General features: G+C 44.3%; 1 protein-coding gene across 3 annotated transcripts in view; it reads right to left on the bottom strand.

Moving 5' to 3' along the window:
• The window catches only part of SLC38A6 (solute carrier family 38 member 6), a 79,719-nt gene that overhangs the window by 29,079 nt on the left and 24,883 nt on the right, over nucleotides 1-25,757 (bottom strand). For all 3 annotated transcript variants that reach the window (XM_084836506.1, XM_084836515.1, XM_084836523.1), the window contains exon 6: nucleotides 3,924-4,002. In XM_084836506.1, the coding sequence (XP_084692632.1) occupies nucleotides 3,924-4,002 (79 nt within the window). The remainder of the gene's footprint in view (nucleotides 1-3,923; nucleotides 4,003-25,757) is intronic.

Genomic DNA, 25,757 nt, shown 5'->3' with positions numbered 1-25,757 from the left:
AGATGACTCCCCAATAAAGAGTTTATTATGCAGCAACACAAGTTTTGGCACAGCCAGATAACCTCAGCAAATCTGGCACATGCTACTGGGGCCTTGGGATGGGTTAATGTTCAGACTTTGGCAGCTTTGGCTCTTTTTCCACATAGCTGAAAGCAGAACGCAAAATTTTACGTACACCTTATGTCAGCAGCATAAGGCACATCCCAGTCTATCAAGTTGCCAGCCAGGGGTGGGATGGGATGGGGTGGGGGGGAGTAATAAAATAGTGGGCAATCCAAGCACTATGCGCAAGATCCCCATGCAAAGTAGAGTAGTACCTCCCGAACTGTTTCATGTAAGAAATAAATTAATTAAATAATTAAAGCTCCTGTAAGCTCAAAGTACCACCTATGGAGGAGGCTTCCTGCTGTCTCTCTGTGCAATTCAGTGTTCTGGCCTTATCCCAAATCTGCCCCATCTCTGTGTAGAATTGTTGTTCAGTCGTGTCCGACTCTTCGTGACCCCATGGACCATAGCACGCCAGGCCTTCCTGTCCTCCGCTCTCTCCTGGAGCGTGCTCAAGTCCATATTCATTGCATCAGTGATGCTATCTAGCCATCTCATCCTCTGCCGTCCCCTTCTCCTTTTGCCTTCAGTCTTTCCCAGCATCAGGGTCTTTTCCAGAGAGTTTTCTCTTCGCATTAGGTGGCCAAAATATTTGAGCTTCAGCTTCAGTATCTGTCCTTCCAATGAGCAACTAGCCTTGTGATACGTTCCATGGGGTTTTCTTGGCAAGAATACTGGAGTGGGTTGCCATTTCCTTCAGTGGACCACATTTTGTCAGAACTCTCTGCCATGACCTGTCCATCTTGGGTGGCCCTGCACGGCACAGCTTATGGCTTCACTGAGTTATGCAAGCCCCTTCGCCACAACAAGGCAGTGATCCATGAAGGGGTCTGTGTAGAATAATCACTCCTAATGCAGATGCAACAAAATTACCTTTCTCAGAGGAGGTATGCCCAAAAAGGTGAGTCTCATCAAAACACAAGGAAAAGGCTCTTCTGAGGATAGGTAGTTCTCTCCCACTTATGCCATTTTTCCTTTCTCTGTGTTGAGAGAGGCATGGACAGCCCTGGCGTAATTTGTCCCACCGGCGGAGCTAAGAAAACACATCTCCCTGCCCCACTGCCCCTGCGTCACATTGCGTAACAGCCCCCATCCCAGTGCCACCGCATTGCTCACCACCTCCTGCCCTCTGGCTCACACTGAGAATTCTCTCAGCATGAGCCAGAGGGAAGGCAGGCTCTTTGGAGAGCTACATCGGCCAGAGGAAGAGGCTGGCTTCAGAGAGCTGCCCAAAATGCCTGGCTCTGAGGAGGTCCTTCCTCAGAGCCAGGCATTGTGGGAGGGGTGTCCCAGGAGATCGCAGAGAGAGGTATCCCAGAGCAAAACAGAGGGTGGGCAGGGGGGGCATGACTCACTTGTGGGCCCCAACTAACTATCTGAAGACCAACTAGCAGATTACTTCTGCAACATTTACCAACTAGTGCTGGTGGATTGTGCCCCTGCTTTTCTGGCCTAGGATGACAAGAAGATTTTTAAAAAGAGACTATTTAAAGAGGCCCCATTTAAATACAGCAAATTCTTAAAATCTAGAAACTCTAGAGATTTTAAATTCTTAAAATCAGTGTAGTATAATCCCTCTGCCACCACCATCCATAATCAAAAACATTTTTAAAAGCCTACTAAAAATGTTGTGCAGTAACCTACAGGTCAAGGAGTATGTTTTATGGTAAGAGTTCGAATTCACAGAAACCAGGAGACTGGAAAAGCAACCAAAAGGTAGCCTGAAGCCATTTAATGGTAGGAGCAGGGGCAACTACAATCTATTCAAAACAAGAACAAGCTATTCCAATGTTGGAACATTTTTCTCAGCAAGCTCAGCCACTTTTTTGGTTTGAGTCAGTTCTACAGACGAAGTGAACGCAGCTGCACAGCCAAATTGGAGGAATTATAAAACAAATATGAAAACTGGCACAACTCCCAAAGACTATTCCAAATAACTACTCAGCGAAAACAAAAATATTTAAAATTTCAGTAACTGCCAGATTTTGCTTTGTGGTTTTAAAAAATATGTTAACATGGTAACATGACAGCAGCAGTTTAAATGTTTCAAGCTCAGTCACGGGCCTGATTCTCATGTTTTATGTTTAGTGTGGTTCCTTTGGCACAAGGGGACTTTTACAAGTGACAGAAACCCATTGGAAACTAGAATTCATCTTAAGGAAGTAAAACTGGATCCTGCCTTGTGAAAACATATTCAAGTCAAATATTCTCTGTGTGAAAATTATGTGGTAAAGTCACCTTGGGAAGAAAACAGACAGGTAAAAACCAATAAAGTGCAACTTGGGGTTGATGCTGCAAGACTTAAGGCATTTATTTGGTTCCTTTCAAATGGAGTTCTATAATTGATCTAAAGGGCAACTGATTAAGGCTGGGGATAAATCAGACCATGAGTTAGAACATCCATTATTCCAGTTGGTGGTGGTGGTGGGGAGAAATCAATGGAATTCTGTCAAATGATGTGGGAAGAGCCCTGGACTTAGTCCTAGGAAAGCTGCTGTTCAAACCCAGTTCAGCTGCAGCTTACATAACCAGTAGAATCAATTGCTGCACCACCTCCAAGAGCATATACATGTCTGAAAGCTCCTCTATACTAAGAAACTTGCATGAAAAGGTAATACATCAGCACAGCCTTCACCTTTATATGTTATTTTTCTATGTACAGGGATATTTTGGGATGTGTGTGAGATATGATTTGCACATGCGACTTGCACACATGCAAACTACAGAAAAATAAAATTAAATCAAAAATCAAACCCATTTTCACAGTAAGCACACCCATACTCCTGCAGTAAATACAGCTGCTTGCCCCAATCCTCCATCCTGTTCAGCCACTGCTTTCAAGAATTCAGGGTCAAAGGAAGCGCCAAAGTGGGTGAGGAAAAGGACAAGTGGGATTTCAACACATACAGAGGGGATATTGAAATGCACTGCTGAAGAAAGTAAATAGTGGACAAGTGAATGTGCGCAACTGCACACTTCTGAACAACAGGAAAAAAAGAGAAAAGCTGCCGAACCCATTTGTGTACTTTCGAAGCACCAAAAAAATATTTTTTAAAAAGTTTGCAAACAAGTTATGGACATTCCAAAGTGTCATTTCTCTATCAGTGGAGGGGTGGACAGCACTGACGAGGGAGGCAGCATGGTGCAGAATGGCTGTGTTTTTCGCCGCTCTTGCCAAGCGGCTCTGTAGCTGCTTGGGACAAGCCATTGTGTGGGTTTACATGTCGTGACAAGCTACCCTGAACAACCCAACAAGATATGGGGTCACAGGGTGGCTTGTGCATGGTTAATAAACCACACTGAGGAAACTGCATTGGGTTTGGACATCACAACAAGCCACCCTGACACAAACAAGGCTGACAACCCACCATGGGTTGTTGTGTTGTGAGAACCAGGTGTGTGTGTGTGAGAGAGAGAGAGAGAGAGTGATTCACACATGTAGCCTCCTTTTTCTGTTTGCCGCCTGAAACAGTTCAGTCCAGGAAAAACATTACTACTTGGTTCTGCTGATTGTGTAAGCTGGCCCTAAGAAATCCTCATTTGGCACAAATATGAAACAACTATTTTTGTGTGGGCTGCAGATATAAAAATGCTGGCAGCAAGTGATGAGTTGTAGGCTCCTATTAATCATGATGGGCTCAGTCAGCAAGGAATTACACTTGTGAACAGAGGCACTGTAAACTGGTATGCACAGGTGCAGGCATTTGCAAGGTCTCATCTATCTCCTTTTCATCTGGAGAACAGCAAGAAGCATCACAGTCCCTACACTGCAGAAGAAATGCCTATATTTCCCACTGTGGGATGATTTTTCTCCTTACCCGCTGTGGTCTCCACTCAGAAGTCCTGCAATGGCATCAGGAAGTTCAGACTTAATAATGAACAGGTAAGTTGACATGGCTGCAAAGACAGAACTGAGCATTAGTAGAGTCAGAAGACTGGCACTTCTAGGCAACTGCCATTGCTAGATCAGAGTAGCTAGGGGAGAAAAGAGCACGGTGCCTCACTAAGGTATGCTATATAGCATACAAAACTCCATTTGCCCCCTGCCTATACTTCAGAGCAGAACTTGTATATATAAAGGTACAAACATGTGGTGCAGATATATCTGATAACTAGTGTAGAGGTTCCATGATTACTAAAGGGACTTGAAATGAAGAAAACATATAGAATGGATCAAGCAAGGGAAAAAACAAAATTGAGAAGTAACCAAGACATGAATACTTGTAAAACTATGGATAGTATCCAGTTAGTCCTACATAAAACAGACCCATTGAAATTAATGGGACTTAAGTTAGTTGTGATGAACTTGAGCACACTCCGGGAGAGTGGAGGACGGGAAGGCCTGGCGTGCTATGGTCCATGGGGTCACGAAGAGTCGGACACGACTTAAGGACTGAACAACAAAAAGTTAGTTGTGACTAGCTTAAGCCTCATTCATTTCATTGGATCTGCTTTACATAGGACTAACATAGATACAGCCCTAGGCTGTCTTTTTAAACCTGATATGAACTATATGGAAATCTACTTCCAAATCTAAAGCCCAGAAGCAGGGACATAGGATGGCGCTGCTCTGTTTTCTCTTTCTCTTTGTCATATGATGACAATTAACACCTTTAAGGGCATAAGAGCCCTGCCAGAACAGACCAGTAGACCATTTCTCCACTCTCTAGTTCCCACTCCACCTCTGTTGGAGCTTCCATAGCAACCCCTAAAAAAATGGGTCTAGCACACAAGCAAGAACCATTATGATTTGTAGATGTATTACAATTGTAAAATCAATAAGAATACTTAAGTATTCCAGCACCTTTTTGATAAACTTACATTTAAAATCTACATATCTATATAAAATCCAGTGTCCAACATGCCACTTCCCCAACATTTTGTAACACAGACAAATGCAATCAAGAAACAAAACTAGGGCAGGGTTAGTTCAGCAAGTCCCTGTGGCTTCTGTTTAGTTCTATGGGACAAAATAAACAGGCTTCCTCTCCGCCCCCCTCCTCCAAGAAACTGGTTCACCAGATGCAGGGTTAGGCATAGGTCCGCTGTCCAGGGATGCTGGGAGTTTTAGTCAAACACACTTAGAGAGCAACAGGTTGGGGAAGGCTGCCTTACATCATTTACTTTCTCCCATATAAGTGAAATGATGCTATCTATTCTGGGGGAGGGGGGGTGAAGTTATGGACACAGATGTTGGGGCACTGGATGGGGTCGTCTCCACCATGGGGGTAGGTGGGTTGCTACAGGCCCACTCTCTGCCTTACCTGTCATAATGACAGGCCCCCACTCTCTTCCTTGCCTGTCATAATGATGGGCATCTCACTAGCATATTAACAACATTGAGTTTTGTGACTCATTATACATGTCCAAACATTTGATGTAGTGCCTCATTTAGTACAGAATTCTGTAATTTGGTTTGCTCTGAAACACTATAGCATTTTAAATCACTGGAAAGATATTCACTGGGTACAACCAGCTCATTCACTAAAGAGTATTTTATGTACAACAAAAATCAAAATCCAATGCGTTTCTCTCACCTTGTTATTAGTCAATGGCAATAAAAAGAGTACAAGGTAACTGCAAAATGTTGTAGCCCTGAAATAGTTAAAGATTACAAATTTTGGAGTGAAGGAATGTGGCCTCTATAAAGAAAAGTGAATTGCATTAATCCAGAGTGGCATGTACCTACAGCAAGGTTAAATTAAAAACAGTTGTGAGGTCACTAAATAAGGAAACATTCACTTCTTTGTATTGAGACACTCAGGTTTTTCCAATTGGAGTTGGCCTTCCTGGTTGACTAAGGCTTGGGGAGACATTTTATTTGGTGTCTCCAATTTTATTCCTTTTTTTAAAAGGAAATTTGATGGAGTGTTATAAGAGCACATAATTTGAAAACCACCAGTATGACTACAGGACAGTAATAAAGACGCTACATTTTCTGACGGTGACCTACAGATGCCAGTGAATGCAAAGGGGAATTTTAAAAAAAGTTAGCAAAGAAATTGAAACTTCCTCTGTCTCATAACTGAATGTTTTCCTCTCATTTCCATTAAGCAGCCACATTTTGTACATCTGGAATCGAGAGATCAGACATTTATCTCTTTCACAATTGTTTTTTATAAGTCACATCAGCTAACCCCCCCCCCCAAGAACCTTCAACTAATTTCCAGATCAGATTTCCTGCTAATATACAATCTGTCAGTCTTTCCCATGCATTTATTTTAGCCTCTGGCTAACTATTTGATCATTTTTATCCTTTGTTGTGTGATTGACTCTTTTGTTTCCTAAATGGCAGGGCTACTCTTTTGAATATCACCCTCAAAAAAGGATCCAATCCTCTGTTATACTTGGGTGCCTTTATACAAACTAAAAAGAAACCAGCTTTCTCTGGTGTATAGTGTTCCTTTTCTTTCTCTAGGCAGTAAAGAGAATGGATGCCAAGTTCAATGAATATATGTATACCCTGAGGCTTCCATAAGATAGGGATCTCTCTTTTGGCAGCTCATGAGAAAACAGTACTATTCCGACGACTGTGCTTTATCCACAGTTTAAAAGGTTAAGCTATAGGGTTGTTTCTTTCCCCCTGTAGGTTTTGCATTGAAGGGAGACTTTCACATAAAAATCACCATCACACAATAGTAAAAGAAGAGAGGAGCTGCTGTAGCAGCCACTTGAAACAACAAATTAAGGTGGGGGAGGTGGGGGAATACAATACACTATTATATTTATTATTTATTTAAAGTATTTTTATACTGCTCCTCAGCCAAAAAGCCTCCCAGAGTGGCTTACATGCAATCAGCAAAACAAGACAGTCCCTGCCTGCAAGCTTACAATCTTAAGACACTCGAGGAAAAAGGGATGGGGAGGGAAGAGGGAAAAAATCAATCAGTCTTTCAGCAGGACTGGAGGAATCGCCCTGTTCCCACCTCATATCCCTCTGGTGCAGCCTGTTGGAATGGCTGCTAGTGGTGACAACCGAGGGAGGAGGACCTTTCATAGGGTGATAAAGAACAAAGGCTGGATGTTCATGAATGCTTACTGACATTAATTACAATATACATGGTTGAAATGCTAGTTACAACAGTAGTGCTTAGAAAGTAGCGCACCGTAATTATTGTTTATTTATTTATTTATTTATTTATTGCATTTATACCCCGCCTTTCTCCCTCTCGCAAGGAACTCAAGGCGGCTTACATTATCCTCCTCCTCACCGTTGTATCCTCACAACAACAACCCTGTGAGGTAGGTTGGGCTGAGAGTCTGTGACTGGCCCAAAGTCACCCAGTGAGCTTCCATGGCCAAGTGGGGACTAGAACCCGGATCTCCCGGCTCCCAGTCTGTCACTCTCACCACTACACTACACTGGCTCTCTTTTGTTTAGGCCTGTATTACAGGTTGCTTGATGAACTGTGGTCAGAAGTGGACTTTCCTGTACTTCCAAGGTTAAATATCAATCCTGCTTGCATTTCCACAGCAAAGTAACTCAATTATCAATGATGGAATACTAACAATACAAATTAGCTCCTGCTTAGAGATGCTTAAATTGATTTGCAGCCCTTGCCTTCCGCACAGGCTCACAGACAGAAGAGTTACTGGAGAGATGCCAGCATTTGACTGGTTGCTGTTGGAGACAAAATACTGGACCAATGGATACTTGGTCTGGTCCTCCAGGCTAGTTTCTTACATACCTGTCCTCTGAGCTTCACAGAGAGTTAAACTGTCCCACTCTCTGCAGATTCATGACATGGGACCATAGCTTAGGGGAGGGTCCGTAACTCAGTGGCAGAGCACCTGCTTAGCACGGAGAAGGTCCCAGGTTAAATCCCTGGAATCTCCAGGTAGGGCTAGGAAAGAACCCTGCCTGAAACCCCGGAGAGCCGCTGCTGCGAGTCAATGTAGACAATACAGGGCTAGATGAAATAATGGTCTGACCGGTATAAGGCAGTTTCCGATGTTCCTATGACATCTCTTGGTCAATTTGCAAACATGAGGGATGTTCAGTGTTTCTCTATTTAGATGCCAGGGCTAGCACACCTCACTTTGGAAGCTTTTCTCTAACCCTGCGTGTCTGTGGCTGTTTTCATTTCATGAGGAAAGGGTATTATGCTCATCACCAGAGGCACTTGCATTACTACATCCCATGTTGCAGGGCTGCTACTGAAACCAGGTTCTGGTCTAGGTCTGCGTGGTGCCCAATGGAAAAATGAGTGCAAGAGGGACTTGGAAGTTGTATACAGTCTTTACATGCAGCCCATGCCTAGCCAATGATCTTGGCTTAAGCAAAGGTTCTACAGACATTTAGATCCAAGACCCTGCTCCTTTCCTGATCCCCAAATTCTCCTGTTGAGATGTTGAAATCCTAGGCCTGGTGCACCTCACTCCTGGCAACTTTGAATAAATTCACCATCTCTCTAGTGGATAGGAGCCAATCAGTCACTGTGTCCAATGTGGTATCAATTAGACTTGTCAATTAGTCTTGTCAATCTTTTCGTTTCCCAACGTGGCTCAAGGCCAGGATGTCTGCCTTCCCATTTACTATTTAGAATACTAAAATGCTTGGTGTGGGTGGGATTTGGGCTTCCTGTGCAACCCCCATCAAGCAGCTCAAATCCTGACTCCATACAAAGCAACATACATCCAATAACAGAGCTCAGCAGAGATTCAGACAACCCTCCAGCAACTGGCTCTGCTTATCACAAGCAACTTTTCTTCCTTTCATGGAATCAGAGAGACAGAATGGAACAAAAACCAATTGAGTGCAACCTTCACCCTCTCCAGAAATACCCACAAGGCAGCCCCAGTCATGTAACAGCCCCCTCCACAGATCAGAGAATGGTCTGAAGGCACAGGCTGCAGTTTTATTTCTGAAGCTAAGAAGGTAAGCGGCCAGGATGTGAGACCACCAGGAAACCCTCCGTAAAATGCCCTGAGCTCTTCGAAGAAGCAGCACAATGAGACGTCTACAGAGCCAGTAACTTCACATGACACCAGCAAGTGGGCCAAACCACACAGCCTAGGGACCCATCACCTTGGGTTACTAGCCAGTCTAACCTGGGGAGGAATTATTTTCCAGGGCCAAATATTGATGAGTGCTGCCTGCATTTGGAGACTAGTGAGTACTACAGGAGCTTCAGACAACCAGGCTGATGATCTTTCATGTGCTTTGCTTGGTGGCCAAACAGGGCAGCAATTATTTATTGATCTTACCTAAGTAAGATCTAAATGATAGAAGTAATGCTGCACAGATAAATCAAATCCTGCCATTTCCAGCTTAGCTTCACGTTAACCTCCCCCCCTCTCCCCCCCCCCCAATGTTTGCTATGTGAAAAGTCTTTTATCAAGAACATCCGGCCAGTGTGGGCATTCAAAGGAATTCCGATGATGGGGATGCTGCAATGCAGTTTCTTCACCAGCAGAAACAAAACCATTTTTGCTCCCTTTATAGATGATAAGCTGTTAAACATTCTGATCATTGCAAATACAAATGACAGCACTGAAGCCCTCAGCACAAACACACCAGGAGAGCCAAGCCAGTAAATTTATCTGTCAAATTTATATTATACTTTGGAGCATTTCTGTACGTAGTAACAGCTTGGTACCAGCAAGCAGCAGCTCCAGTTTATCAGGTCAACTGCTTAGTCACACGTGACATTTCATCCACGGGTGCAGGGAAGTGGCTAGTAGCAATTGCTCCATGGAAAGCAGATGAGGGGAAGTGTCTCCTCCCTCCCTACGGCAGGCATGCTCTTTCCCAAGCTGCCAGAAGTGTTACAGTGATCAATGCTTCATTCAGGTTCTTGAAGCATCATGGCACTGTTTTTGGCCCATCAGAGCATCGTTACCATTGCTACTGCCAACACCACCTCCCTTGGTCTGTTGAGGCTGTCAGAGACAGCTGTGAGAGCACAGTGGTGCTTTTTCCCAGCCCTTAGCTCTGTATTTCATGTGGCTGGAGCTGGCCATGCATACAGAACCTAAGCCAGGATTAGCACTAGGGGCAACAACCAAGATGCAGAGAAAACAAACAAACATGACAGTGACCACAAATGGGGGAGGTATCTGTGAGGTCCCCTTATCAGAATAAGAAACTGCATCATATTAATTGCATTAATTCCACTTTACTGAAGAGTGTTAGCTCTGGTTTCATTTAGTGTTGTGCATGCATGCATGCATGCAGATATACGAGAACGAATATATTAAGGCTCAGTTACGTGGGCTGCTTTTCCTTTTATTTGCATGCGTCTTAGGAACCAAAATAGCACCAAAGCTATTTCAGAACTGTAAATGGATAAATCTCTATCTACCATTAAAAAAATGCACTTTATCATTATGCACTTTATCTAAGGATCCCTTCACATGTTACATTTTAGCTGTAAGATCTGTATCATTAAATAAAGTAATAAAAAAGTAGCTTGGATTTGGTCTGAGATCTTTGTGTTGGTGGCCATATTGAATCGGAGAGCTAGCTCATGGGCCTCATTGTATGGCCACTGCCAGACTGCAGAAAGGCAGTAAGTTAGCCTCATGTTTGGACAATGCCAAATTATAACTGAAAGAGAAGAAACACAATTGAAAAAAAAAACTTTGTTGCTTGTGTATATTTTCATCAACACTTTACCTTAAAGGCATTTTACAGGGACCCAGTGGCAAGTTTTTGATGCTAATTATTGCTGTTGTGCTATTAAACAGCAGGAAGAATTTTTAAGAATATGCTTGGGGAAGAAAGTGTGAATGTGAGAAGCAGGTGCATCATACAGGTCCACTCCTTAGGAAGCCAGAATCAGCTGCAGCTCCCTGTTGAATGTATCCTTAGTCCAGTCTTTCCCAATGTGGTGCTCTCCAGATGTGCTGGGCTGCAACTCCCATCATTCCTAGCCAGCATACCCATCTGGAGGGCACCAAGTTGGGGAAGGCTGCTTTCATAGAATAGTCATAGAATCATAGAATAGTAGGGTTGGAAGGGGCCTACAAGGCCATCGAGTCCAACCCCCTGCTCAATGCAGGAATCCAAGTCAGAGCATCCCTGACAGATGGCTGTCCAGCCTCATCTCGAATGCCTCCAGTATCGGAGAGCCCACCACTTCCCCAGGTAATTGGTTCCATTGTCGTATTGCTCTTACAGTCAGGAAGTTTTTCCTGATGTTCAGCCGGAATCTGGCTTCCTGTAACTTGAGTCCATTATTCCGTGTCCTGCACTCTGGGATGATCAAGAAGAGATCCTGGCCTTCTCTGTGACAACCTTTCAAGTACTTGAACAGTGCTATCATATCTCCCCTCAGTCTTCTCTTCTCAAGGCTAAATATGCCCAGTTCTTTCAGTCTCTCCTCATAGGGCTTTGTTTCCAGTCCCCTGATCATCTTTGTTGCCCTCCTCTGAACCCTCTCCAGTTTGTCTGCATCCTTCTTCAAGTGTGGTGCCCAGAACTGGACACAGTACTCCAGATGAGGTCTAACCAGTGCTGAGCAGAGGGGAACTAGTACTTCCCAGGATTTGGAAGCTATGCTTCTATTAATGCAGCCCAAAAGAGCATTGGCCTTTTTTGCAGCCACATCACATTGTTGGCTCATATTCAGCTTGTGATCGACAACAATTCCAAGATCCTTCTCGCTTGCAGTGTAGTTGAGCCACGTATCCCCCATCTTGTAAGTGTGCATTTGGTTTCTTTTTCCTAGGTGCAGAACTTGGCATTTATCCCTATTCAATGTCATTCTGTTGTTTTCTGCCCAGCGCTCCAGTCTATCCAGATCACTTTGAATTTTGTTTCTGTCTTCCAAAGTATTAGCTATCCCTCCCAATTTTGTGTCATCTGCAAATTTGATCAGCATTCCCTGCACCTCCTCCTCCAAGTCATTAATAAAATGTGGAAGAGCACTGGGCCCAGGACTGAGCCCTGCGGTACCCCACTCGTTACCTCTCCCCAGTTTGAGAAGGTCCCATTGATCAGCACTCTTTGAGTCTGATTCTGTAGCCAACTGTGGATCCACCAGATCGTTGTTTCATCTAGCCCACTTTGAGCTAGTTTGCTCATCAGGATATCATGGGGCACTTTGTCGAAAGCTTTGCTGAAGTCAAGGTATATGATGTCTACAGCATTCCCATGGTCTACAAGGGAGGTTACTTGATCAAAAAATGAGATCAGATTTGTCTGGCAGGACTTGTTTTTGACAAATCCATGTTGGCTTCGAGTAATCACGGCATTGTTGTCAAGGTGCTTCCAGATGGATTCCTTTATCATCTGCTACAGAATTTTCCCAGGGATTGATGTCAGACTGACTTTAGTCAGTAGCAAACTCAGGCTTGAGCCTGAGTAATGTGTGAAACAGTCCATGTGTCTGAAGAAGCCATTCACACCCAGCACAGTAATATATAGACGTATTTCACAAGGTATAGAAAATGCACACTTCACACTCAGTTAGCCCAACGCTAACACATACAAGGTGGCCTTTGTTTTTAAAAGTTCATGGTCGCAGTGCTGGCTCCAGCTTTTCCTAACCACTCTGTCCACAGGCAAGAGACCAGTGCCAAACCTGCAATTTGGTGACAAAAGGAGGAGATGTGTTCCTGTGCTTAGGGAGTTGTCAGAGACTTCATGGCATTGCTCTTTCCTTACTGAAGGGTTGGCAATACACCCTAGAAAACATCCGGTGGTTGCAAAGAATGAACCTCATTCCCTCTGGCTAGTTGTTCTTAACCAACCAGTTCATGACACTGTTATTAAGAAGGATGTACTTCTTTACAGGGCTTTATGGAACAGGCTAAGAGAGCACTTCACAAAATTTTATGAGGGCTATGGGTGAGACAGAGGGGCTGTTCACACAACACACTAATCCACACTCAGCAGTTGAGTGTGGGTTGTTTTGAACTATGGGTTGTTTGTGTGGGTTAGCATGTTGTCTGAACGCAGCATGTTTTCCGCAGGGTGGGTTACCATATTGTCTGAACACAGCCAGGGTGGCTTGTTAACCATGCAGTGTGGCTTGTTTACCACCCTGAACAACCCAACAACAAACCACGGGTTCTCAAGGTGCTTGTTTGAGAAAAATAAGCCATGCTGCATGGTTAACAAGCCACCCTGGCTGCATTCAGACAACACGATAACCCATGGTTCAACAAACAACCCATCAATATGCAGATGACACTCAGCTCTACCTCTCTTTCTCATCAAACCCAGGTGAGGCAGTGGGTGTTCTGAATCAGTGCCTGGGCATGGTAATGGACTGGGTGAGGGCCAATAAACTGAATCCAGACAAGATGGAGGTACTGTCAGTGGGTGGTTTGTCTGCCTGGCTAGGTGATGTGGGCTCTCCCACACTGGAGGCATTCAAGATGAAGCTGGACAGCCGTCTGTCAGGGATGCTTTGACTTAGATTCCTGCATTGAGCAGGAGGTTGGACTTGATGGCCTTGTAGGCCCCTTCCAGCCCTACTATTCTATGATTTTATGTTCAACCTGTTCTGGAGGGGATTGCACTCCCCCCTAAGGGATCAGGTTCATAGTTTGGAGGTGCTCTTGGACCCAGAACTGTCACTTGAGGCACAGGTGAACTCGGTGGCATGAAGCACTTTTTAGGCTGATACCAACTACACCCTTATCTGGACAGAGATAGCCTAGCTACAGGTATCCATACTCTAATAACCTCTTGTCTGGATTACTGCAATGCATTATACATGGGGCTGTCTTCGAAAATGGTCCGGAAACTTCAACTAGTCCAAAATAGGGCAGCAAGATTGTTAACAGGGACTGGCCAATGAGATCACATTATGCCAACTTTTCCAGCTGCACTGGATGCCAGTCTATTTCCGTGCCCAATTCAAAGTACTGGTATTAACATTCAAAGCCCTTAACAGCTTGGGGCCTCCTCCTATATGTGCCTGCCCAGACCCTAACATAATCTTCAGGGGTCCTTCTCTGTGAGCCCCTGCCAAAAGAAGTGAGGCGGGTGGCTACCAGGAAGAGGGCCTTTTCTGCTGTGGCACCCCAGCTCTAGAATGAGCTCCCTAGAGAGTTTCACCTGGCACCTACGCTGTACTCCTTCCAGCGCCAGGTGAAGACATTTTTATTCTCCCAGTATTTTAGCATTTTAGCTTCCTAGTCTTTTAGCTCTGCTGTTTTAAATCTGTATTTTAAATCTCTGCATTGCTGCTAGGTTTTACTCTGGTTGTACTGTTATATTGTGGTTTTAAGCTTTCATATTTTATATTGTTTTATGCTGCGCTTTGTGGTTTTAATTGTTGTGAACCACCCAGAGAGCTTCAGCTATTGGGTGGTATAGAAATGAAATGAAATAAACCTACTCTCAACCACTGAATATGTGTTAGTTTGTTGTGTGAACAGCCCCAGAGACTTTTAAAATCCTTTAGGCCGAATCCCAAAAGCCCTGCCAATTCTCTTGTGTCCCAACAATTCCGGTCATCAAGGGGTGCTGACCACTTGCGCAATAGAGATTTAGTGCTTCCGGGAGCAACCAGAAACAAGTGAAAACACTCATTCCTGGAATGAGGCAGGGAGCTCTCCTGACCTGTCCCGATCCAGAAACAAGCATTTCTACTCATTTCGGGGGCTTCCTCTGGGAAGTGTTAAATCTCTGTTGCGTAAACGGTGTGTTCCACTTGTGCAATGGAATCAATGGTGAGTTCCGCTCACACAAGGGAATCAACGGGACCCACCACTTGCACAACAGAATCTGCAGGACACAAGAGAATTGGTGAGGCATAAACACTCTATTGGATTCTCTCCTATGTTTCTAGTAATCATCTTTCACACAACACTTTTACTTTGCAAAGTAATTTGCCCTCTCTCTAGTCCTCATAATAATTCTGTGAGGTAGGTGAAACCTATTCTTCATTTATTATTAAAATTTCTGAGCTGCCTTTATAAAAAAAAAAACACAAGGGGAAAAAAAAGCAACACTCAGGGTGACTTAAAACTGAATCAAAACATACAACGTTTAAAACAGCTACAACAATTATCCATTAAAATACAGTCAACCCCATTAGCAGATGGGAAAGTGAATGCCTGAGGCACGTTTACTTGCCCTGGCCCATAGATCACGCAGACGGCAGGCTCTGCTCTGAGGCTCTACTAGGAGTGCAATCCAGCATCCGTGAAGTAGTTGCAACAGCCCTGGACAGGTGCTGCCCTCATTCCTCTGCACTGGTGAGAAGGGCCTCTCTGGCAGCTACTGCAGATACCGGGTATGGGGCTCACTAGGCCTCGGATGTCAGCACTGGTGGTCACAGCAGCAAAGCAGCATTTGTGGATCTCACCGTATATTTGAACCTGGGCTGGCCATAAGGTGACTTGTCAGTTTTTGGGGTAGCCCAGCCATTCATGCTGTAAGTAGGCCAAGATTCTTAGGACATCCAGGGACTTTTTGCTACCATAGGAAAATCCTTGGAAACTCATCACTTTGCTTTAATCACTGTGTTGAATAACTAAGGGGAGCAAACACACACCTTTTCCCACAAACTTCAGCTTTCAGAGTGGATATAACCAAATTCTTATTTTTATTTATTATTTGTATTACATTAAGAACATAAGAACAGCCACGCTGGATCAGACCAAGGTTCCTTCTAGTCCAGGAATCTGGTCACACAGTGGCCAACCAGCTGTCGACCAGGAACCCATAAGCAGTGCATGAGCTCAATAGCACCCGCCCACCCATGTTGCCTAGCAACTGGTGTTCACAGGCTCATTGCCTCTGGTACTGGAGGTAGCACTTAGCCCTTAAGCCTAGCAGTCACTGATAGCCTTTTCCTCCAGGAATTTGTCCAACCTCCTTGTAAAGCTATCCAAATTGGTGGCCATCACTACATACTGTGGTGATGAATTCCATAGTTTAAGTATGTGCTGTGTGAAGAGGTCCTTCCTTTTATCTATCCTGAAACTCCCACCAACTGTGGGTTCTAGTATTTTGAGAGAGGGAGAAAAATGTCTCCATTTATAAGATAGCACACCTTATTAAGAGAGCTATTGGGCGGTACGGAAATGAAATGAATGAATAAATAAATAAAATATTTCTACAGAAAACGCTTCTCCTCTTAGTTCAGGTTTTAGGGGGCAATTTTGGAAAGCATACTGCTTGCTACTACTTTCTGTTGCCTTCAGCAGCCCCCTTCAGCTGCCTTCAGCAGCCTCCCCACCCCCAATATTTTTGAAAACTGGTTGAAATTTGCTCAGACGGGCAATTTCCCAAAGTATAGGCAAAACTATCCACAGCAGGGTTTCTACTTATTGTAGAAAGAACTCCAAAAGCATGAACAGTGCATACAGTTTTGAACAGCTGGCAACCATACTGAGAACTACGGGGTATTTTAAAGATGCCTAATATAAGAACCAAGAAAGTGCATTCTTCACACCAACAAACTAATAGATAATTATGACACCACAGGGGCACCAATCTGCAATGGAATACATTCTGCATTACTTATAATAATGGCTGACCCAGCCCCATTTAGATCACAAGCTCAAAAGTGCTTTTTATTAAACCCATTTCTCCTAGCATTTTTTCCTCCACACATTCTTGCTGGTCAATAAATATGGATAGAATGATCCATCCCACAAGCACATTAATTGTTTCTCTTTTGAAAACGTCTTACTGCTCTTTAAAAGAAATATCCTAGACTATTTTCTAAATTATAAAAATAAAACATAATTGGTCTTAATGGCCTGAATGATTCAGCTAGGGTTGGAGATGGCAAACCTGCCCTCAATTAAAGCAGAGCTGGAAATCCTCAATTTAAAACAATAAAGGTAATTAGCTTTCAGGCCAAACATAAACTGCTGAAGGGGTGAGCACTCAAATTAGTCTAAATCTCTTTGTAAACAATCTGCACTTGTAGATAATACAGAAGTCACTTAAAAGATTAATTTAGGCAGATCTTTACCAAGAAATGGATGCCCCGCAGCAGGAAATGACAATGTTTGCTTCCACTTTAGATGTCTGTTTATTTCAAAAGTGTTTGCAAAGTATGTACTGTGGTGACAGAAGAAGCCATACTTCTGCCTTTCCACACAGTATTTGCCCTTATAATCCCTTGGATTAGCACTTTTCACGTGAAAAAACATCTTCCCTGTTTTGATAACATAATCCCTGGGAGTCAGTGATCTATGCAGGTATTTCTCCACACCATCTATTGCAGACCATCAAATCTATCTTAGTTTTTTTAAAACAAAATGTTTACTGAAGCCTTTGAAATATACAACATCGATTGCGAGACCTGTCACCACTCCATACCCTTTTCGTGCCATCCTTTAGCACCCTTCCAAATAAGTTCATAAAAGTTGCTAGTCTACTTGCCCTTTGAGAGTAATTTATATCACATTAATGTCTACACGGGTGGGGAGAAAGCCAACTTTCCTTCAATTTATAAAAGCTTCCCTGGTTGCCTTGAGGTGATTAGTCCTTACCACAGGCAACCAGGCAAACGAATATTTACAGGTCTGCCCTGCATCCCATTTTACTAAAGAAAGAAAAGGAGAGAGGGGTATGCAACAGCACACAATCAAGAGTCTAACACCACTTTGTCAAAGATCTCAAAGGATCTGAACCAACCCACTGGAAGTGTTTGGCATCCCCCTTCTCTACATTACCACCCTCTCTCATGGCCAAGTCCTATATACAGAGTGGCCCAAAAGTAGGTATACAGTATAGTTTATTTGCATTTTATTACATTGTTTATTACATTTACATTTGTTTAACACTGTTTAATCTCGTAAGTGCTCGAAATGTATTCCATCAACGTTGCAACATTCCTACAACATGTCCTACAACACCTTCGCTGGAAAGTGCACCCCACACTGTGACGCCTGGCTGATTCAGTTGAGATGTCATAGTCAAATGAGGATTTTCATCTTCCCAGTGCACACGGTTATGCTGTTCACGTGGCCTGACAACTTGAGAGAAGCCTCATCTGACCAGATGATCTTATCAAGAAGGTCTGGTTCGTTAGAGATTTGGTTACGCATCATCTCACAGAATTGCAACCGATGGTCTGCGTCGTCCTCCAGAAGACCATGTAACAGTCTTGGACGGTATGGCTTCAATTTCAATTTACGCATTAAGCATTGCAAGGACGTTCTAGGTATGGATAGCTGCTTAGACGCACGTCGTGTGGACTTTTTCGGACTGTTCACAAATGTCAGAACGACTCTCATCTCATTTTCCTCTGTCATAGACGTCCTAGGACGTCCAGATTTCAGTGCATTAGCCACTGCACCTGTTGCTTCAAATTTATCTCTAAGACAATAAATTGTCAGACATGTTGGTGGAGGAGTGTCAGATGCTTCTTGCTGCACTGTGCGCACCCGCTTGGCATTTTCAGTCTTCCAGTACTGCTTTAGAATCCACTTTCTTTGTTCTTGACTCAAATTCTTGCTATCATTCACAATATCAGTAAAAAAAATAAAAAACTAAACAACTGTATACCTACTTAAGGGCCTCACTCCCCTCACTCTCTACACTTAACTGATTTAACTGTCACTCCCTGTCACTCACTCTTCCCAACTGTCATTCTGACGCCACCCACACATTCTCTCCCCCTCCCATCAACACTCTAAACACCTGTATACCTACTTTTGGGCCACCTGGTATAAGCCATCTATTAATAGAGGGGAGACTTTCCCCTTTCCATGCTGCCAATGTGGGACAGTTGGACAAGAGGAAAGCTTGTTGAAGTAGAATACACACAGAGTTCCCACACTGTCACAGTATACCAGGGGTTGGATCCAGACTTAGTCATGTTCAGTAGAAACACTGAAATCAATGGGACCAATGTTAGTCATGACATACTTGGCCCATTGATTTCAATGGGTCTACTCTAAGCATGACTAACTCTGGACCCAGTTATACTCCAAAACAGACCAACGACTTCCAAGTGAATGTAACCTGGCTACCTTTGCCAATATAGACCCAAACAGTGCAGTTGTTTCAGGGGATTGGGTAACAAAAATGACAGGACTGGGACGTTATTTATAATTCCTAGATGCCAGCAAAGGTTTGTGTGAGCTGCCTGGGATCTTTCTGGCTCAGTGAGACATCTCTGTACCAATCCTATCATCAAAAATACCATTGGCACAAGAAGCTGGAGAGATGAGAGGATGCTACAGCACACTCCATGCTACCGAAGTGCCATATGCACCAAGATTCTGGATATAATGCCTCTCAGGGGTTGGACAAGTGGCTACAGTGATATACCTCCCCCCCTTCACACAATGGCTTAGTAAGACCCAATAGATTCTCCATTTGCACAATAAACCAGAGATAAAGGGGTACATCAGCAAAATAAAAAGCCAAATGTTTTGCAAAACAGAAAAGCTACTCTGTGGACTGCTATAGAGGGAATGCATACAATATTCCACCTAGGGGGAAAAACATATACTATCTTGCAAACAATTTCAAAAAGATTACACTAGTTACAGACTTGTCAACAAAATTCAGCATAAACTTAGCGCAATAGCATTTAAGATCATTTCCCCTTCAAGCCAGGAATTGTACTGCTCTGTAATGTTTGTTTGTTATTATTGTTGCATCCTTTTCAAGTGGGAAAATACAACAGCTAGCTCTGTCCCTTTCCTGCAAAACGCACTGGATACAGCTCTACTTCAAGTGACCAGCAGATGGGGTGGCAACAGCACCAAGGGGAGCACCTACCCTTGTCCAATAAAATATTCCCAGTGCATCTAGGACTTTCCTGTCCTATTCACAAGGAAGAAAACACATGCAACTCCTAACCCAAACCACCTTTTGTTTTTTCATATGCAGAAGGAATCTTAAAAAACTGGAGTGAACTGCAGATCCTTAATCACTTCTAAGGTCTGGAGATCAAAGGTTTTAGATACAGTTTTGCATACTCAGTGCCTGGTTCTGTTTTAAATCCATGTACATCTACAGATGTATAGATATGTACATAGAATCATAAAGCTGGAAAGGGCCATTTAGGCTACCTTCTGTAGGATATGCTACAATTGTTAGTTTACTGTAGATCATACTTTTCTTGAAAAATCATTAGCAGGCAAACTTTGACCTGGTTTGCACATCACTCTAAGCCACAGAGATCCTTCATTACGTATCTCTGTTTCCCAAGAAGCAGCAAATACATGTTATATGTCATGCAACAATGCCATTGTATCTTGCAGTACTGTGGCTGCTGGCACCCAAGTTCCCCTCTGAGATTGTTACTCATTAACTAGTACTGGTCGTACAGTCCCACATTATTTTCCTCCACCGCCTCCCGGGGAACAGAATTGCCCTCCCGTGGACGTTCGTTAAAGGATTTCAAGTGCAGTCATCCCTGCTGGGCCTTACATGTAGTGTATTTTAATCTCCTCGTTCCCTCCCTTGGAGTCAGTGCCACTCGCAGAGTCTGGCACGGTCCCCCCCCCGCCCCACCCCCAGAGTTGCCTCCCGTAGCCAGGGAACCTCGTTAAAGGATTTCAAGTGTAGTCATCCCTGCCAGGCTGTATGTTTTTAATTTCCTCTATTGGAGAAAATTATCATGGGTCATTATCATGGGTGGTTGCAGGGATGTGCAGCATGACATCCGAACCCGAAGCACATCTTTCCACCATGTGTTGTTGTTTTGCAAACAAGCCACCCTATGACTCCATGGCTTGTAGTAGGGTTGTATAGGGTGGTTTGTTCATAGGGTGGCTTGCTGTGATGTCTGAACCCAGCAGGGCGATTTTATTGTGGGTTGTCAGGAATGGATAGAGAGCCACCAGGAAAGAATGGCAAAAACCCCTGCCTCTCCTTGAAACCTTGCTAGTGCCACCACCATTCCCCCTCATCCCTTCTCAGCACCCTCCACCTCAGGATGGATTTCTAATTCCCCCCCCCCATAGAAATCTTCAAGAAAGGACACTGGAGAGCATCCCAAATGCATTCAAAATTTAAAAAAAAAATGGTCCTGCGCAAGTGCACAGAAGTGAATGTCTGCTCCTAAGAATGTTATGCAATTTCCCCCTCTGTTGTACTGCTCTGCCATGAAATCTTTAGCAATCTCCCTCACTTATCTGCTTTGAAATTTACGTACTCAGTCCCTGTTCTGCCTTGAAATTTGTGTATGTTTAGCGATCCCACTCACTGCTCTGTAACCCTTATGTACATCTGACAGCTAGCAACGGAGACCAGTATTGGGAAGCAACAAGCACAAAGGGGGAAGGGGAGCAGAAAGCAGCAGGCAGCTGCAGGAGAGAAATTGCTTTAGGAGCAGGTGTCATTACTTCAATAGAACGTGAAGCAGCCTTTTTAAAAAAAGGGCGTTTGCTAGTAAGGGAAGCCCTGAAGCGGAGGATGATATCGACAAGAGGAGAGTATCTGTATGCTTGCCTAAATAGCAGACAGGCAGTCTTGTGATCTTGCATACCCCCCCCCCAAATTGAGAATGCATTCCCATGTTCATAAGAGCTCAGAAAATTATTTCTTTTTTGCAATCTGATGCGGGGCGTGCGGGGGGAGTTTCACTCAGGAAGCACTGACATGGAGGATGAAAATCGACAAAGACGCTGAGAAGAGGGGGATATGGCAATGCTGGGCTCAACAGCAGACAATAGCTTGTGGTCCTCCACACTTGTGCAACCCCCCATAAAATATATATATATATTTAAAGTTTGTGAATGCGTTCCCACATTCATAAGGGCTCCGAAATGTAAATCCCTTTGGCGATCTGATGTGGGAGATTGGAGGGAGTTTCCCAAGTGAGCCTGCAACCCCAGCAGACCAATTGCAGAAAGGATGCTGATGCAGGGAATGAGGAAAGGAGGATTTCTGCCACAAAGGCCCCTGGGATACATTCCAGCAGCAGACTGGAGGACTGAGAGAGGAAGAGGAAGAAACAAGCCATGGCAAGCCACCCAGGGAAGCCACCCACTGTGGCTTATTCTCAGGGTGGCTTAGTGTAACATACGAACTCACCCTTGTCTTTCTTTTTCAACAACCTCCGATATGCAGACGATACCACCCTAATGGCAGAAAGTGAAGAGGATCTCAAGAGCCTCTTGTTGAGGGTGAAAGAGGAGAGTGCAAAAGCTGGTTTGAAACTCAACATTAAAAAAACTAAGATCATGGCATCTGGCCCCATCACTTCCTGGCATATAGAAGGGGAAGAAATGGAAGCAGTGACAGATTTTACTTTCTTGGGCTCCAAGATCACCGCAGACGGTGACTGTAGCCATGAAATTAAAAGACGCTTGCTCCTTGGGAGGAAAGCTATGGCAAACCTAGACAGCATAGTAAGAAGCAGAGACATCACCTTGCCGACAAAGGTCCGTCTAATCAAAGCTATGGTTTTCCCAGTAGTAATGTATGGCTGTGAGAGCTGGACTATAAGGAAGGCTGAGCGCCGAAGAATTGATGCTTTCGAACTGTGGTGCTGGAGAAGACTCTTATGAGTCCCCTGGACTGCAACGAGGTCCAATCAGTCCATCCTAAAGGAAATCAACCCTGAGTGCTCACTGGAAGGACAGATACTGAAGCTGAAATATTTTGGCCACCTAATACAAAGAGAAAACTCTCTGGAAAAGACCCTGATGCTGGGAAAGACTGAAGGCAAAAGGAGAAGGGGACGGCAGAGGATGAGATGGCTAGATAGCATCACGGATGCAATGAATATGAACTTGAGCACGCTCCGGGAGACAGCGCAGGACAGGAAGGCCTGGCGTGCTATGGTCCATGGGGTCACGAAGAGTCGGACACGACTGAACGACTGAACAACAACAACACAGAGTTTTGCCAAGAGAACATGCTAATCATAGCAAACACTCTTTTCCAACAGCACAAGAGGCGACTCTACACTTGGACATCATCAGGTGGTCAATATCGAAATCAGATTGATTATGTCCTTTGCAGCCAATGATAGAGAAGCTCTATACAGTCAGTCAAAACAAGACCTGGAGCTGACTGTGGCTCAGATCATGAGCTGCTTCTTGCAAAATTTCGGCTGAAATTGAAGAACGTAGGGAAAACCACTCAACCATTCAGGTATGACCTAAATCATATCCCTTATGAATATACAGTGGAGGTGACAAATAGATTTAAGGGATTAGACCTGATAGACAGAGTGCCTGAGGAACTATGGACGGAGGTCCGTAACATAGTTCAGGAGGCAGCAACTCAATCCATCCCAAAGAAAAAGAAATGCAAGAAAGCCAAGTGGCTGTCTGATGAGGCTTTACAAGTAGCTGAGGAAAGAAGGGAAGCGAAAAGCAAGGGAGAAAGGGGAAGATATACCCAACTGAATACAGAGTTCCAGAGAATAGCAAGGAGAGAGATGAAGGCCTTCTTAAATGAACAATGCAAAGAAATCGAGGAAAACAACAGAATGGGAAAGACTAGAGATCTCTTCAAGAAAATCGGAGATCTCAAGGGAACGTTTTGTGCAAAGACGGGCATGATAAAGGACAAAGAAGGCAGGGACCTAACAGAAGCAGATGAGATTAAGAAGAGGTGGCAAGAATACACAGAAGAACTATACAGGAAAGATCTGAATGTCCCTGATAGCCATGATAGTGCAGTCACTGAACTTGAGCCGGACATCCTAGAGAGTGAAGTCAAATGGGCCTTAGGAAGCATTACTAACAACAAAGCTAGTGGAGATGACAGTATTCCAGCTGAGCTATTTAAAATCCTAAAAGATGATGCTGTTAAAGTGCTGCACTCAATATGCCAACAAATCTGGAACACTCAACAATGGCCACAAGACTGGAAAAGGTCAGTTTACATTCCAATTCCAAAGAAGGGCAACGCCAAAGAGTGTTCAAACTACCGCACAATTGCGCTCATTTCACATGCCAGCAAGGTGATGCTCAAAATCCTACAAGCTAGGCTTCAGCAGTATGCGAACCGAGAACTACCGGAAGTACAAGCTGGGTTTCGAAGAGGCAGAGGAACTAGAGATCAAATCGCCAACTTTCGCTGGATCATGGAGAAAGCAAGAGAATTCCAGAAAAACGTCTATTTCTGTTTCATTGACTACGCTAAAGCCTTTGATTGTGTGGATCACAACAAACTCTGGCAAATTCTGAAAGAGATGGGAGTACCAGACCACCTTACCTGTCTCCTGAGAAACCTGTACGAGGGTCAAGAAGCAACAGTAAGAACCGGACATGGAACAACCGATTGGTTCCAAATTGGGAAAGGAGTACGACAAGGCTGCATATTGTCACCCTGCTTATTTAACTTATATGCAGAGTACATCATGAGAAATGCCGGGTTGGATGAATCACAGGTCGGAATTAAGATTGCCGGGAGAACTATCAACAACCTCAGATACGCAGATGATACCACCCTAATGGCAGAAAGCGAAGAGGATCTTAAGAGCCTCTTGTTGAGGGTGAAAGAGGAGAGTGCAAAAGCTGGTTTGAAACTCAACATTAAAAAAACGAAGATCATGGCATCTGGCCCCATCACTTCCTGGCATATGGAAGGGGAAGAAATGGAAGCAGTGACAGATTTTATTTTCTTGGGCTCCAAGATCACCGCAGACGGTGACTGTAGCCATGAAATTAAAAGGCGCTTGTGTCAAAGGCTCCTTGGAGGCCTCTCTCAGTCTAATCCAGTAGCCAAGTCCAGACAAAGACAAAGGGATTCTTTTCAAAGCTTTATTCCTCTTTTACAACTTAACAACTCTACCGTTAGCAACTAGATATGAGCAGCAGAGTACCTATGCCCTAAGTTGGAACAGTTGGTCCCCGTTTGAAAGGGAATTACTGGCAGACCCCTGAACTTAAGGACTAGGGAGAGTCCCTCCCCTTTTCCCTTGGATCCTCTGGGCGCAGCTGTTTGCGTGCCAACCGGGCACTACGCCTCCTTTCTGCGCCCTCCATTTGGCGCTGCTCTCTGCGTCGGTGTTGCGCGTCCATCATGGCTGCTTCCCGCGCTCTGTCACTCCCAGGACTGCTATCTAAGCTAGGAATGCTGGTGGGAGGAATCTCCATCAGCTGTTGGCCCTGGGAAAAAGGAGCGCGCTCCTCTCCCAGGGGCGACTGCTCTTCCTCAGAATCAGAACTACTCTGGGATTCTATGGGCTCAGTGTCCACCCTGACAGCTTGCTCCTTGGGAGGAAAGCTATGGCACACCTAGACAGCATAGTAAGAAGCAGAGACATCACCTTGCCGACAAAGGTCCGTCTAATCAAAGCTATGGTTTTCCCAGTAGTAACGTATGGCTGTGAGAGCTGGACTATAAGGAAGGCTGAGCGCCGAAGAATTGATGCCTTCGAACTGTGGTGCTGGAGAAGACTCTTACGAGTCCCCTGGACTGCAAGGAGGTCCAATCAGTCCATTCTAAAGGAAATCAACCCTGAGTGCTCCTTGGAAGGACAGATACTGAAGCTGAAGCTCAAATATTTTGCCCACCTCATGCGAAGAGAAAACTCTCTGGAAAAGACCCTGATGCTGGGAAAGACTGAAGGCAAAAGGGGAAGGGGACGGCAGAGGATGAGATGGCTAGATAGCATCACTGATGCAATGAATATGGATTTGAGCACGCTCCGGGAGAGAGCGCAGGACAGGAAGGCCTGGCGTGCTATGGTCCATGGGGTCACGAAGAGTCGGACACGACTGAACGACTGAACAACAACAGCCATGCTAGTCTGTTGCCACAGAAGAATCATACAGTGGCCATTCTTGAACAAAGGAATTTCAAAGACAAATAT

The sequence above is a fragment of the Heloderma suspectum genome, chromosome 1 (genome assembly GCF_057233095.1).
Source record: "Heloderma suspectum isolate Gila_16-S chromosome 1, 16-S_ref, whole genome shotgun sequence".
Classification (NCBI taxonomy): Eukaryota; Metazoa; Chordata; class Lepidosauria; order Squamata; family Helodermatidae; genus Heloderma; species Heloderma suspectum.
The sequence above is the reverse complement of the archived record's forward strand: the minus strand, read 5'-3'. Positions and strand labels throughout refer to the sequence as shown.